At 33.8% G+C, this 16,560-nt stretch overlaps 2 protein-coding genes across 2 annotated transcripts; both read left to right on the plus strand.

Moving 5' to 3' along the window:
* Positions 1-4,195: 4,195 nt before the first annotated feature.
* Positions 4,196-7,783, plus strand: LOC102622632 (receptor-like protein kinase 5). Its single transcript, XM_006470113.2, has 2 exons — positions 4,196-6,888; positions 7,084-7,783. The coding sequence occupies exons 1-2, from the start codon at positions 4,311-4,313 to the stop codon at positions 7,473-7,475; spliced, it is 2,970 nt and encodes a 989-aa protein (XP_006470176.2). The 5' UTR covers positions 4,196-4,310; the 3' UTR covers positions 7,476-7,783.
* A 3,492-nt stretch (positions 7,784-11,275) lies between these two features.
* On the plus strand, positions 11,276-13,906 carry LOC102624264 (NAC domain-containing protein 73). Its single transcript, XM_006469016.4, has 3 exons — positions 11,276-11,969; positions 12,084-12,273; positions 12,994-13,906. The coding sequence occupies exons 1-3, from the start codon at positions 11,781-11,783 to the stop codon at positions 13,545-13,547; spliced, it is 933 nt and encodes a 310-aa protein (XP_006469079.2). The 5' UTR covers positions 11,276-11,780; the 3' UTR covers positions 13,548-13,906.
* The last annotated feature ends 2,654 nt before the right edge of the window (positions 13,907-16,560 follow it).

Below are 16,560 nucleotides of genomic sequence, written 5' to 3' on the forward strand. Positions count from 1 at the left end.
TTGATATGTTTATGATCCTCTTATAATTAACTACACTTACTAAGAATATGTTCGTATACTTAAAAAAAAATGCTTTTATGAAAAATATTTTTTAGAAATATTAATAAGTTGGATGCAGGCTTCATTCTCTTATCTCAAAAGATGTGGATTAATGGTGTGGTTACTTATTGAAAATGATAATCAAGAAATATGAATGAATGATATGTTTACTTGCTTAAATAAAAAGTTGAAAGAGAATCAAAATGGTGGATCCCACCTGAAAATTAAGAATAATTACCAGAGTTCTCGTTGACATGAGTAAGGTAAGAATGTGATTCTCATTTTTTAAAGTGACCATATTACCCACACTTAAATCTTGAAATTCTTATTTTATCTTTCTTTATTATGACAATAATAAACTAAGGTTAGTTTAATAACTTATAACTATCTATTCTGATTCCAAAATAAAATAAACACATCGATGTCAATACAATTTATTTTAATTTCGATTCCCACGGCTAAAGTAAACAATTTATTTTGATTCCGTACCTTATTCCGATTCCAGTCCATTTTGATTCCACTTCATTTCGATACAATCCATTCTGATTACTGATTAGTAAACACATCATAAAATGTATTTTTCTTTTTTTTTTTTTAAATATATGAGGGAATAGGTTTTTGAGCTAATACTAAGCAAAGCATTAGGCTGCACTACAAGTATAAATATTTAGAATTCTAATAGATTTTAAGTTATAATAGATACTAGAAGGGACGAGATATTTTGACTCAAATCTAGACATCAAAATTTATTCATTCATTTGGTTCAATCCAAGTGATGAGATAATTGCTTATGTGACATTAAAATTCTAATAAGTACATGACTCAAAAAAATTTTAAAAAAAATTGAGGTGGCATACTAAAATTGAAAAAGAGAAATAAGGAGAATCCTGACTCTTGATATACTTCCCCAATGAGATTATACAAGTAAAAAATTTTCTTTATGCAACTCTCTCAACGAGATTATACAAAACACACTTACTCAGGAAATTAGAATTATTATTTGCATGAAGAAGAAAATAAAAAAAACAATAAAAAACTTGAGCAAGTTAATAGGTAAGTTTTTACCGTTTGTACTTTGATTTACTGTCTTCTTCATTTTATGGATAAGCAAAAATTATATTTCTTATAAGAATGAGTACAAAAGTTTTATCAGAAACTAAGGACATGTTTGGAATTGAAATGTTGTAACTTTTAAGTTATAGTTACTGTGAAAAAAAAATTGTATGTATGAAACAAAAGTTAATAATTTGTAGTAAATATAAAATTTAAATAATAGTTTTAACAAAACTACTAAAGATATAATATATTTGTTATGATACACGTGAAAAACTATTTCAACTTAACTTCTAAAGTACAACAGCTAGTGTTTATCAAATACTTTAATACTGTAACTTAAAAGTTACAACTGTCCGATCTCAATTCCGAACACACTCTAAAAAGAGATAAGAAGAATGAAGGTATTAATGTGTCGCATATGGGGATGACTTTTAATTCGTCTTATAAAGCAAAAGAATGTTACACAGATTATGGTCGAATAAAACTCGTTCTCATGTCATGTTGATGAGGTTACCAGAAAGCAATCTGTACGCTCTACGTGAGGGCAAGAAAAGAAAGAAAATATAGAGTAGATGGAGTAGACGAACTTAAACATCTTCAATGGATTTGGCTTTGTTATTTTCGTGTCAAGGAATTAATTAAAAAACTTTGAGAAAAAGTAATCAAAATTATTATTATTATTTTTTGTCAACAAGATAATTTTACTTTTGTCCATAGCATATATTTTCATGTTAAAAGAATTCACCCCATTGTTGAAATTAAAGTCAACAAGTATAATCAATTAAACCCACAGGTTTTGGGATCAGACTCTTGGATTGTTTGTCGATCAGAGAAGCCAAAACTGAGTGAGAGGGCAAAGTAGTGGAGGAACAGAAGAGATTTGATGACAAGGTTGAACCAAAATGAAGACGAACGGTACGCATGATTCAATTTTTGAATTTTTTTTTCAATTTCGGTTAGAAACATTTGAAAAGAATGCGTTTGAAGAAGAAGAGTCAGGATTTTCTCTCTCTCTCTCTCTCTTATATTTTGAGTCATAAATCTAATCGAGTTTTAATACCATATAAACAATTATCTTAGCCCTTAAATTGAGCCAAATCAATGACTAGATTTTAATGTCTATGTTTAAATTAAAATATGGGAAAAGGACAAACACACTCTCAACGTTTAGGTAAAGGAACAAAAACCCTCTAATATTTAAAAAAATATATTTATACCCTAATTTATTATAATTTTATCATTATACCCTTCTAGCATGTAAAAAATATATTAGATTATCTAATTTATCTATATATTGTTAATAAAATTATAAATAGACAAATTAGATATTATAAAAAAAATTATAAATATACTCTCATTGTCCAATTCCTCTATTTAAATTTTTATCAATAACCAACTTTCAAAAAAGACATCTATAGACCTAAAAATTGTAAATAAATTATAATTTTAAAAATAAAATTAGTTATTAATAACCAATTTTATTTAAACTTTAAACTTGTATATTTAACAATTCTCCACATGTCAATCATTTAAACTTGTACATTTATAACCAATTTTCTATGTTATTTATTATGGTATTAATAACCAATTTTATTTTTAAAATTATAATTTATTTACAATTTTTTTTAGGTGTGTAGATGTCTTTTTTGAAAATTGGTTATTAATAAAAATTTAAATAGAGGAATGAGGTAATGAGGATATATTTATAATTTTATTAATAATATATAGACAAATTAGATAATCTAATAATTTTTTTTATATGGTAGAAGGGTATAATTGTAAACTTATAATAAATTGAGGGTGTAAATATTTTTTTTAAAACATTAGGCGGGTTTTTGTCCCTTTACCTAAATATTAGGGGTGTATTTGTCATTTTTCCTTAAAATATTCACGCTCTACACTACAATCATAACAAGTTCAAAAAATAAAACAATTGTCATCGCTATTTCAAGAATTGTAAAATATCAAATGAGTACAAGAATTAGTTTTCCCTATTATTTTACTACCATAATTTTACAAAATATTTTATGTTACTACTTTTTTTTTTTTGTTAGAACCATTAATTGACCAGTAAAATAGAGGTATCAAATAGCAAACAAAAAAAAATATTGGTATGCTCTTAAACTGTTGAATAATAGTTTTAACCATTAATTTATGAATAATCCTGAACTTATTACAACTATAAGAGTAGTAACTTGACAAAAATACCCTTGAAAAAACACAGCCTATTTAAAAAAAAACTTAAAACTTATATATGGAATCGACACTTCTATATTTAAAATTCTTTCTAGAATAGATTGTGCTTTTTTTTAAAACAAAAATATCTAAGGGTATTTTTGTTAATTTGCTATTTTTATAGTTGTAATAAATTCGAGATTACTATTTAAAAACTATTATTTAACAATTTAATGGCATACCAATAAGGTTATGTTTACTATTTGATATTTATATTTATATACTTTATTATAAAGAGTAAAAGTGATATTTTATTAGTCAACTGACGATTCTAATAAAAAAATAGTAAATAGTAAAATAAGAGATACTTTATTTTTTTAAAATTACAGTAGTAAAATAATAATATTAATAATACTTTTTGTACTATTATTTAACAATTTAAGGGCGTTACAATAATTTTATGTTTACTATTTGATATCTATCTTTGTGTATTTTATCATAAAGGGTAAAATTAATATTTCATTAGTCAAGTAACTTAGTCAACTAATAATTCTAAAAGAACAGTAATAAATCAAAAATTTTTGTAAAATTATGATGGTAAAATGAAAAAGAAATAACACTCCTTTATATATTGATTTAATGTTTTATAATTCTTGAAGTAGTAAAATGGTAATAATTCAAAATAAAAATACAAATAAAAATAAAAATATAAACCGATTCCGCGTTTTTATTCTGTTCTGTTTATACTGACTCCATTTGACTGCATGCTTCCATCTTTGAACAACTTTATAGCGGCTTCACATGTTGGCAGAAAACACTTTCCGCAATTCCCCTTAACCCAGTTGGCCTCACAGTTGCAGGTAAGTGGACTGTAGGCCCCACTTCCCATTTTGAAATGAAACCCACCACCCCCCCACCCTTCAAATAGAAAAAAAAAAATGATGAAATCCCCCCGCAAACACAACGCAAAGCCAGAGCAGAGCTGCAACAAAAACTGAAAACAGAAAAACAAAAAACACAACTGGAAAAAGTTAATAAAAATGCTTCTGTTTTTCTTCCTGTTATGTCTCACACTCTCCCCGCCCTTGCTCACTCAATCACTGAACCAAGACGGCCTCTACCTCCGGCGAGTCAAACTCGGCCTCTCCGATCCAACTGACTCCCTCGCTTCGTGGGACGACACCCGGGTCGACACCCCGTGTCACTGGCGGGGCGTCTCCTGCGACCCACTCACTCAGCGAGTCACCTCCGTCAATTTATCCCAGTCGCAGCTCTCCGGCCCTTTCCCCATTTTCTTTTGCCGCCTCCCTTATCTCGCCCAGCTCTCTCTTTACAACAACTACATCAACTCATCGCTCCCGCTTGACATCTCCACGTGTCGGAATCTGACTGACTTGAACTTGGGATCCAATTTGCTCGTTGGCGCCATCCCTGCAACCCTTTCGCAGCTGAAAAACCTCAAGTCCTTAGAACTGCAAGAAAATAACTTCACTGGTGACATCCCTGCGAGTTTTGGTGAGTTCACTCAACTCGAGTCACTCTCACTCTTTAATAACCTTTTGAATGGAACCATATCCAGTTCGCTCGGCAACATTTCCACTCTCAAGGAGCTTCGTCTCGCTTACAACCCGTTTCAACCGGGTCAGCTGCCGAGTCAGCTCAGCAACTTGACGAACCTCGAGTATCTCTGGCTCAGTGGATGTAACCTCCTGGGTGAAATTCCTGAGAGCTTGACTCGGTTGACGAAGCTTAAAAATTTAGACTTGTCGTTCAACGGGCTCACTGGGTCGATTCCGAGTTCGATCACCGAAATGAAAAGCATAGAGCAAATTGAGTTGTTTAAGAACTCGTTGTCTGGCGAATTACCGGTGAAGTGGGTTAATATGACGACGCTTTTGAGGTTTGACGCGTCGATGAATCAGCTGACTGGGACGATTCCGAACGAGTTGTGTGAGCTACAGCTCGAGTCACTCAACTTGTATGAGAACAGACTCGAGGGCACTTTGCCAGAGAGTATAGCTCGGTCTAAGAACTTGTCTGAACTCAAATTGTTTAACAACAAACTCAGAGGTGGGCTGCCGAGCGAACTTGGGAAGTACTCTCCTTTAACAACATTAGACCTCTCGTACAATCAATTTTCTGGTGAAATTCCAGAGGGTTTGTGTGAGAAAGGGTCTTTAGAGGATTTGGTACTGATATACAATTCATTTTCTGGGAAAATCCCACAAAGTCTAGGAAAATGTCGGAGCTTGAGGAGGGTCCGTTTGAGGCATAACTTGTTATCAGGTTCAGTTCCTGAGATGTTCTGGGGCTTGCCTCATATGTATTTGTTTGAACTTGCTGATAATTCATTTACTGGGAAGATTTCAAAATCTATTTCTGGTGCAAACAATCTTTCAAGTCTTTTGGTTTCCAGAAATAACTTTTCGGGGTCAATTCCAGATGAAGTTGGGTTGTTGAGTAACTTGGTTGAATTTTCGGGTGATGGTAACAAGTTTGCAGGACAAATTCCAGGGAGTTTAGCGAAATTGAGTCAGTTGGGAAATCTTGATCTTAGTGAAAATGAACTATCTGGTGGGATTCCAGAAGGAATTGAAAGTTGGAAGAATATCAATGAGCTCAATTTGGCTAACAATAGGCTCTCTGGTGAAATACCAAGTGAAATTGGGAATTTGCCGGTGCTGAATTATCTTGATCTTTCCGGGAATTTATTTTCTGGGAAAATCCCACTTGAATTGCAGAATTTGAGGCTCAATGTACTTAATTTGTCAAATAATAGGCTTTCTGGCGAGCTACCTCCTTTATATGCCAAGGAAATGTATAGGGGTAGCTTCTTGGGGAATCCAGGTTTGTGCGGGGACTTGGCTGGTCTCTGTCCAAAGACTGGTAGATCTAAGAATGAAGGTTCTCTGTGGATTTTTGGATTGATCTTTCTTCTTGCTGGTGTCGTCTTTGTTGTTGGGGTTATTTGGTTCTATGTGAAGTATCGGAAACTTAAGAAGACAAAGAAGGGAATGGCTTTGTCGAAGTGGAAGTCATTCCACAAAATTGGTTTTAGTGAGTTTGAGATTGCTGACTGTCTGAAAGAAGAAAATTTGATTGGAAGTGGAGCTTCGGGGAAAGTTTACAAAGTTTTGCTAAGCAATGGTGATGTAGTGGCAGTGAAGAAACTGTGGGGAAGAGCCAAGAAGGATGATTCAAGTAATGAGTCACAGAGAGATGAATTTGAAGTAGAAGTTGAAACATTGGGAAAGATAAGGCACAAAAATATTGTGAGATTGTGGTGCTGTTGCAACTCCAGAGATTGCAAGCTTCTGGTTTACGAGTACATGCCAAATGGGAGCTTGGGAGATGTGTTGCATAGCGGCAAAGCAAGTTTGTTGGATTGGCCAACAAGGTATAAGATAGCTTTGGATGCGGCTGAGGGGTTATCTTATTTGCATCATGATTGTGTTCCTCCAATTGTTCATCGCGATGTGAAATCCAACAACATATTGTTGGATGCAGAGTTTAGTGCTAGAGTTGCAGATTTTGGAGTTGCTAAGGTTGTTGATGGAGTTGGCAAGGGGCCCGAATCCATGTCCGTAATTGCAGGTTCTTGCGGTTACATTGCACCAGGTATATTTGCCGACTTCTTGATTAAAATTGCTATATGATTTAAATTGCTGGAGTTGTATTCTTGAGTTTATTGCCTTAAACAAGTTGATTGATTTAAGATGAGATTAGTAAGGGATTTAATGTCATTGACGTGAAGATCATTATCTTTGAGTATACTTTTAACATTTGTTCTGTTTCATCCTAAATTTGATGCAGAATATGCATATACTCTTCGAGTGAATGAAAAGAGTGACATTTACAGTTTCGGAGTGGTCCTTCTGGAATTGATTACTGGTAGACCTCCAATTGATCCAGAGTTTGGGGAGAAAGACTTGGTAAAATGGGTCTGCACCACCTTGGACCAGAAAGGCCTGGACAATATAATTGATTCCAACCTCGATTCAAGCTACAAGGATCAAATTTGCAGGGTCCTCGAGATCAGTCTCCTTTGCACCAATGCACTCCCCCTTAATCGCCCCTCCATGCGAAAGGTGGTTAAACTGTTGCAAGAAGCCACCGCAGAGAACAAGTCTAAGACCATCAAGAAAGACGGCAAGCTCTCGCCTTACTACTATGAAGATCCATCCGATAATCAAATTTTAGTTTAAGAAGTTAATCGAAAACGTGTATCTACAGTAAGTTAGTCCACAATGACAGGACAAGGGACATTTTATAAAGATGGCAACTGTGAGTTTGTCTTGTAATTTTAGTCGATGCTTCATTGTATTCGCTTTGATTATTAGGTAATTGAGAGGATCGTGTCATTGTACAATCCTTGTAACGTGCAAATGTGAGACTCGTCAAACATTGAAAAGGCATCTTTTTTCAGCTGATTGGATGGAAGGATCGCGTCATTGTACAGAAATAGTCGAGATGAAATTTCAAAGGCTTTTAATGGAATTTGTCTCGTTTTGAATGTTTCCCTCCATTTGTGTCTATCATCGTGATGCGTTGTTTTTGGTCCCAAGTAAAAAGACAGTTCTGTTAATTTAACGAGAGATAATTGTGAGCATGTGGCTGCCATTGGCCTCCACGGCCGTCCAAAATTTACTCAATTGGACCCTCTCATGCGTCCTTCTCTCTTGGCACATTTTATGTGCAGCTCGTGAGAATGACAGGCTGCTCTCTCTTTCAAAGTCTTGACAAAATGGGCATTAATTTTATTGGGGCCTAACATCAACAGACAAATCTTGTTTGATCCCCGTATACAGTATTTGTTAGGCGAGCACCGTCATACACCGTATGGTGTATAACTGACAAATATTTACAGCTGTGCACATGCTTTGAAGAAATAGAAATACACCGTCCTATAATTGTGAATAACTTTTATTTACCTTTAATTATAATGACACTTTTTTAATTTATCTATAAAAATGTAAAAACTTCGATTGACCCTTCATTTATTATTGAAAAGATAGGAAAGAAAAATCACCCATTTGTCATTATTTTTTGGAATAAAACTGAGGTGCAACTGTAGTACCGTGTCACAGTTGCACCCAACCGTTGAATTTTTACTTATTCAAGTGGACCCTACTAATTTGAATGGATCCAACGGCTGGTGCAACTGTGACACGGTACCACAATTACACTGTAGCATGACCTTATTTTTTGGGATAAAACTATTTTTTGAACGAAAATAAGAAATAAATTAAAATTTTCACATTTTTATGGGATAAGCTAAAGATTGTCGCTCTATCTGGGGATAATTTATTAAATCCCGTTGTGAAATGAATAAGAAAGAGCGATGACTGATGACATATTTGCAGCTGACCCTCAGTTTCTATCACTGTTATAGTCTAGAGCCCATAACCTTAGCCCAACTTTATTGTTATATATATATTGTCTCTAGATACGCCCCAATATATGTTTGAAGACGCGATTCTTACTTAAGATAGCCTGCAAAATCTTGAAGGGTGGTTATATTTCCTGAATACAGTCCACCTTTAAAAAAAATAATTATATAAAATTCACATTGTTGTTAAAAAAATAAATAAGCAAGTAGTTTAGACAAATAATCAATTAAATATTTCTCAATTAATTTTTTGACTTAAGTTATTTTGCTATATTTGATTTAGCTTTGTAAATAAAACTTTTAGCTGTTCGGTTATCAATGAGAGTTTTTATTAAAATTATAAAATTAAATTACTTTAATAGATTAATTTTTTTAAAGTTATGTTATGAAAGGAAGGGAATCATATTGTCAAATAAGTAAGTGATATTTTAGATACTTTAATATTTAAAAAAAAAACTTTTCAACTTCTACTTTCAAGAGTCCAAAATTTAAATTTTTATTAGTAGAAACAAAATAACTTATTTAATTTTTAAAATCTCTGGTTAAAAAACAACCATATAACAATAGAAAATTTAGAAAGAGCTTATAGGATTAAATAAATACTTATGGCCATTAGATAAAACAACAGTTTAATAATAAAATTTATCAAATACATATGCTCTATTTTTATAGTTCACATAAACGTAATTTATTAAACTCATGAACCTTGTTCTAATTGAATTTTTCATTAACAAAACAAAAGTGGATTATTCTATAATATACATCAACAACCCAACCTGATTCTAGATGATATAAATTATAATAAGATAAATCGGGTTTTTCAAATAAATAAATAAAAATTCAACAGATTCAAGGAATGTTTAAAAAGCAGCAGCTACCCCCCCCCCACAAAAAAAAAAAAGGAAGAAATTCTGAATGCTTCACTATATTTTAACCCAGTTGCTTTGAATGGATTCCGTGGAGTAACAAAATGCTAAAGAGAAAGAAATTCCACAACTGGAAAGTGTGTGTCTTAAACTCCCACATCGGACTTGAGTCGTGATACACGTTGGAACTGATGGAGTGTGCAAGATGAAGTTAATTTATTCTTATCATATTAATTATCAATCTCTCCTTTTCTCTTACATGCCAGTGTATGTTAGTTCGTTCAATTGATATGAAAGATTTAGAGTTCAAACTTTATTCACATCATCTCATATCTTAGTCTTAAATAAGTATAAATTCAACAAACAATGATCCTGTATGGAATTAAGGTGTGTAGTTTTTTAAGCTACAACAACTGTTAAAAAAAATTGTAACTATAAAATAAAAGTTAATAATTGTAGTAAATATAAATTTTAAATAATAATTTTGACAAAATTATTAGAGATATAATAAATTTTCTATGTTACAAGTAAAAAATTATTTCAACATATCTTCAAAACTACAACAGTTAGTATTTACCAAACACTTTAGTGCTTAGCTTCTAAGCTACAACTGCTCAACTTCAATCCCAAACGTACCTAATATTAAATAAATAAAATTTGGATACTACTTGCTGCGAATCTAAGAGTTGGCTAACCCGGGCCGCAGCCTGGGTAAGCTTTTTGAAAAAAAAAATAGTTGATTATAATTTATAAATTTTTCTTTATTAATACTTATAAAAAAATAAAAATAAATTTAATAGCCCACCCCAAAAAATGGTGACTCATACAATTATTTTTTTTTTTTGGGATAAACGCATAAATTTGTTTAAAAAAAAAAAAATTACAAAGAAATGAGGCTGCAACTCGGGTTAAGAAAATCTATACTTTGGCAAGCCCCATGCATGAATCCTCAAGCAAACTCTGAATAACACTACTAGGTGGACTATCCCCCCCACCTATAAGCATCGCATGGCAATCCGATGTTCCCCAATTTATCAGTCACAGAATTCCCTTCTCGGTAAATATGAGTGCATTAATTGAAACATTGTGGGGCATCTCCGCCGTAGACAATACGTTGTACTACAATTGAACCTGGAAAAGTCCAAAAGAATAACCATGAAAGCAAACAGCTGCTTAGTGGGTAAAGTCTAAACCAAGGCCGCTATCTCCCTCATGATTCGAAGAACTCGGGTGACCGAGACTAAAGAAGGACAGATTGAAAAGCTGGCATTGGGTTCAAGTCCTTGGCATTATTTCATCACTTTTCATCTCATTTCTTATCTATTTGCAGATGATTTACACAAAGATAAAACATTTTATTGCCAAATGGGAAATTTCCCAGTTCGCCACGTGGAAACAAAAATGATAAAAGACTAGCAAATCGCTGTCAATTAAATTTTACGAGAGAAGAGGGATGCAGGTCCAATGTCGCCCTAGAGTGTGAACAAAGCTAAAAAATGGAAACAAAAAAAACTATGGAAAGATAAAGAAGAAACGCCTTAATATTAACAGCCAACCAAAAATCTATTTCTATTTCTTCACGTAGACTTATCATGTAAAGCAAGAAACCTGTCTTTCTTGGTGCTAAATCAGCAAGCTAGCTACAGCTTGCCCCTACTTCACTCAATCCTGATTATTATTTTATATTTATATTTTATTTATTTTCTATATTTTAATTATCTAATTCCAGCCTTAACAAATCAAAGTTTGCCTTTTTGACGGAGTAAAAAAGACACAAAAACTACATTTATTCTCCTAGAAGTTGTCATACACAATATAAGCAAAATCCAAACGTAAGATCCAAGCAAACAAATACCCTTTTATTTTTTTCATTATTTTTTTTTCAATTTCTTTTTGTCTGCTTCTTTTAGTTTTACCCTTATTTCTCAAAATTATAGTATCTATGTTGATTTTTAAGTTAGCTTGCTCTCTTTTTCTCTTTCTCTTGAGTGCAATGTAGTGAAGAAGAAGAAGAAGAAGAAGAAGAAGAACAAGCACTGGCCATGAGGGGAACAAAGCTTTAGAAGAGACAAGTTGCTTTTAACCTTTGATCACTTTTAATTGTCCCATCTCTCTCTTCCTCTCTCTTTGTATACCTTTCTTCTTATAGATATATTTTATTTTGGAGTGAGCAGTAGTGGAGAGGAATCAGACAAAACAAAAGATCTATTATTGTGTAATGGGCATAAGAGGAAACCAAAGAAAGAATCATCATCATGACTTGGTGCAATGACTGCAGTGATGTGCAAACGATTGAGAGAATAAGCTCACCGCCATCATCCTCCACCAATAATAATAATAATAATAATAACAATACTTCTAATAGTAGTAGTAGTGCAAAAGCCAAAAATTGTTTGGTTAGATCTTGTCCTTCATGTGGTCATCAGATCAAATGTAACGAGCAGGTACGTGTAGTTATATATATAGTTGATTGCTTTACTATTGCACATTATATATATTCTGTAATCATTTTTGCACATTAATATATGGTTATTATGATTCGTTGGCCGTTTTTTAAGGCAAGGATTCATGATTTGCCGGGACTACCGGCTGGGGTGAAGTTCGATCCGACGGATCAAGAGCTTCTTGAGCATCTGGAAGCCAAGGTGAGGGCTGATGCTCGTAAACTTCACCCTCTCATCGATGAGTTTATTCCTACGCTTGAAGGAGAGAATGGAATTTGCTACACACATCCTGAAAAATTACCTGGTAATTAAATTGAGTTTAATTCTGATGAGCGAAATGTGTAAATTTTCTTTAATATCACGTGTATGTGGATTATTTATTTTATTTTTTCATATATATGACATGACAATATTTTATTAGTTGGTTGTTTATAGATCCATTGTATTGCTGGAGAAATTCTAAAACACATTAAAAGTAACATGTCAACCATACAATAAGTAAATGATGCAGAGACATGTGTATTTATTTTGAAAAACCACAATGCAAGTGGTGGATATATTAAGTTCAATTACACGTATCATACATGCATTAATTAATTCGTCAGTACTATGAACTCTTGGTGAAGCAAAAAGCAGAGTGATGGTTCATTTTAATCCAACCACTGTGGTTCATATCATTAGGTTTTCTATTAATGTTAAGAGTTGGTTAATACTTAATAGTAGTATGTCATTTTAATCCAACCACTATAGTTTCTTAATTCAAAGATAATTGTGTAACCCCATTGCCCGTTAACACCCGATGAACTAATTAAATCACCGTTTGCCAACAAAGGAAACCCCAGCTAACCCTAATATGTCAGCTACAAAAGTCAAGAAAATACTCCATGTTCATGTATGCATACATATATATACATATACATACATACAAAAAACACAGATATACAAATATTCTTTTCTTAATTTTAACATATAATGTGAATCGTCAATTAATGTTGTTATCCTCATATACATATGATGCACGCAGGAGTTTCCAAAGATGGCTTAATTCGGCACTTCTTTCATCGACCTTCGAAAGCATACACAACAGGGACCAGAAAAAGAAGAAAGGTGCATACAGACGAACAAGGCGGCGAGACCCGGTGGCACAAAACAGGCAAGACAAGGCCAGTGTTCATCGGTGGCAAAGTGAAAGGTTACAAGAAAATTCTTGTGCTTTACACCAACTATGGGAAGCAAAAAAAGCCTGAGAAAACAAACTGGGTGATGCATCAGTACCATCTTGGCGGCAATGAGGAAGAGAAAGATGGGGAGCTTGTGGTTTCTAAAGTGTTCTACCAAACACAGCCTAGACAATGTGGTAATTCCGTAATTAAGGATTCCTCTTCTCTTCCTCCAAAGTTTAATATTAATAAGGGACAAAGTGGCCTTGACGGCCTCAAAAATAATCCTGGGGTTGTTGATTATTATAATCCTCCTTTCATAGCTTTTGATCAAGGTGGTGGCCAAAATAGAGCAAGCCCTCCTCAGGCGCTGATTCCCCCCCATTTTGCAGCACATGATACTTCTTTTATTCCTTGAAAGAAAGGCCACTGCTTAACTAAAATGTGCAGGCATGCAGGCATGCAACGCCATGTAGTTACATATTGCCTCAATCATTGTGCAATATCTTATAATTAATAATGAATAAGTTAATACACAGTAGACATATAGATTCACTGAAGGCACAAATGCATGTGAGGAGAATAAGGAAGATTCATTTAGTTGAAGAGTAGGTGTTAACAACTTTTTTTTTTTTGTAATTTTATTATGCAAGCTTTGTGCAGTGTCAAGAAGATATGTACATTTCACACGCTCATCATGTACTTTTGCTTGGCCGAGAGAATGTTAACCTTCAACTGTACAAAGATTATTCTTAGTTTCTTCTCATCATACTTTAATTTTACGCACTTTATAATGATATAAATGTGGTGTCACTTAATGAATAAGTATAACATGCTAACTTCTTTAATATTTGTTTCAACGTGAAAGCATATAACGATCGAGAACATATTATTCAAGACGCCGAATTTCTATATAATTTTTTAAGTTTTAGAAGTGTATATGTGTAATAGTAATTAAGAATCGTAGGAATGGACATCTAAAAGAACTGGTTGTATTTTGAGGAATCATGCACATTCCAGTGGGACATCAGTCATTAATATTTGAATAATCTGTTCCGTACCAACAGAAATTTCAAGAGAATCCAGTCCCTAGAAGGCAAATGGGACATTAAAGCCCTCTTGTGCAACAGGTACGGCAAGTTCTTTATTGTTACAATGAAATGATCAGCTTCCAAGCTGTTTTAACTTAAGACTGCTCAGAGAATTTAGTTTACACCACAAACTTTTGTGTCTTGTGCTGGTAGAGGAGTGTTTGGTGCCCAGCATTACATGGTATAAAAGTTCTGTTCAGCATTAAACTTATGCATACCTATGTTTGGCTGTGAATTACACTCGCATTGCATCGCATAACGCGAAAAAAATTATGCGGCGAAACCCGCATTAACCAAACCCGCCGTGAGGGGGTCGGGTTTAAGCCGGTATGCATAAACATAACAAAAAAAAAAAAATTGTTTTAAAAAGCACAGAGCCCCCCCTTTTTTTTTTAAAATTTCCAGCACCCTACCTTGAAGGCCATTGGTTCTTGATTTTGGCGACGAATCCATCACCGGAGCTTTGTTGCACAATGCTTTCTCTGCGCACCATCATCTGCATCGCCTTCGCCGCATGAATTCAAGGACTGCTTTGCCGTGCGCTACACATGCTTCTCCATCGCTGTCATGTCGAAATTTTTGTTGCCTAAATCATTAAGCAAAATCTGCAAAATCAAAGATTATGTTTCTTTTTCTTCTAATTTGAATTTCTATATATATATAATCCCTCGGAGGTCGCAAAGGTTGGCAATTGATTTCAGTAAAATTATCATTATATTCTTCATTAATAAAACTGTGCATTAACCAAAGTTGGTTGGTATGAATGTTTTGGCACTTTCACTCTTTAAAAGAGGTCAAAGGCTCAAGTCCTGCTCTCGTATATAGTCACTACTTTACCCCTTACGGGCCGACTCGGTGCGAGTATAGATTAGTCTGTGTTGTAGTACGGGCTTAAAGGTGCCTCCCACAGTTGGGGTCCACTCAAGACCACCTCGTGGTTCGGGCCAAAAAATAAAAAATAAGATTGTGCATTGCTAATTTGCTATTATTTTTGTTTTTCTTTTCTCCTTTAATTGTTAAAGTTTGTTGTTTTACTTTTGATAAACTTATTTTCACCAATTTATAATATTTTTTATTTATTCAAAAATCTTTGATTTTTTATATTATTTACAACAATAATATATCGAATTCATGGATTGTGAAAATATACTAGTGAAGTAATATTTCACTTTTAGAGATAAACAACAAATATCATTATGTTTTTTTTTTGGAAAAAAAAGTAAACATTTTCATTAATCACAACATCATTACACTTAAAACTTCTGCTAGTATAGTTTCTAACCAGACAGCAAGAGTATTTCTTCCTAGAGCCAATTTGGCCAAGGAATGGAATGGGCACAAACATTACATTGTCTAGGGACAAATTTCACTTTAACATCCTGAAAACTTCTCATTTGATTCTAAATTTTTGAAATTGTCTAGAAGATTTATGTTATGCTACCTGTGATATTGTTTACAAGCTCCACCACCTCTAAATAGTTTGACTCTATAATAACGGAAGATAAGCATGCTTCCCTTGCCACTTGCATACCCCATTGAACTGCTTCAGCTTCTACTATACTTACATTTCCCTTGTGTTGAGTCTGCTGAATTCCAGCTACTACTTTGCCTCTTGAGTCTTTGATCACAGCCCCCATCCCTGCCTTTTGATCTTTACTGCTTATGGATGGATCTACATTTAATTTGAACACAACTTTGGGGGGGGGGGGGGGGGGGGGAGGGGGAGTCCACTTTATTTGCTTATCAGTTCTGGAGCTATCAATATAAGGCATCTGCATCTTCCTTACTCTTTGATAGGCTTCTGTGATTGTTTCTGCCTTTGCTGTTGAAATTCTTAGGTCTATCTTATTTCTTTCAAAGATAAGCTTATTCCTTGAATACCAAATAACCCAACAATATGTGACCATAAGTTCGAGATCTAGTTTTCTTAGTTTAGAACTCATTTCCTGCAAGGTGCTGGAAATATCTTTGGTTTAGTCATTAAGCTTAGGGGCTGCAAAAGGGGCTTGAGACCAAATTTTCCTTGCTGCTTTACATTCCATGAGAGCATGCCAGATGGTTTCTACATTCCTCTTGCATCTTTGACAGATAGGCTCCTGCAAGATCTTTCGTTTCCAAAGATTTTTCACAGATGGCAGCAGGTTTTTTGCTGCCTTCCACATGGAAATTTTCATCTTTTTCGGGAGCTCCAGCGACCATAAAACCTTCCATTGATTTGAGGAACTTGCTGTGCTACTAATGGCTTCGGCAAATCTGCCTTTGAGTGCCAGTTGATACCCAATTTTCACTTTTCCCTTTACTGTATCTAATCTTATGGAGGTATTCATAACCAATAATAAC

The sequence above is a fragment of the Citrus sinensis genome, chromosome 2, assembly GCF_022201045.2.
Source record: "Citrus sinensis cultivar Valencia sweet orange chromosome 2, DVS_A1.0, whole genome shotgun sequence".
Taxonomy (NCBI): domain Eukaryota; kingdom Viridiplantae; phylum Streptophyta; class Magnoliopsida; order Sapindales; family Rutaceae; genus Citrus; species Citrus sinensis.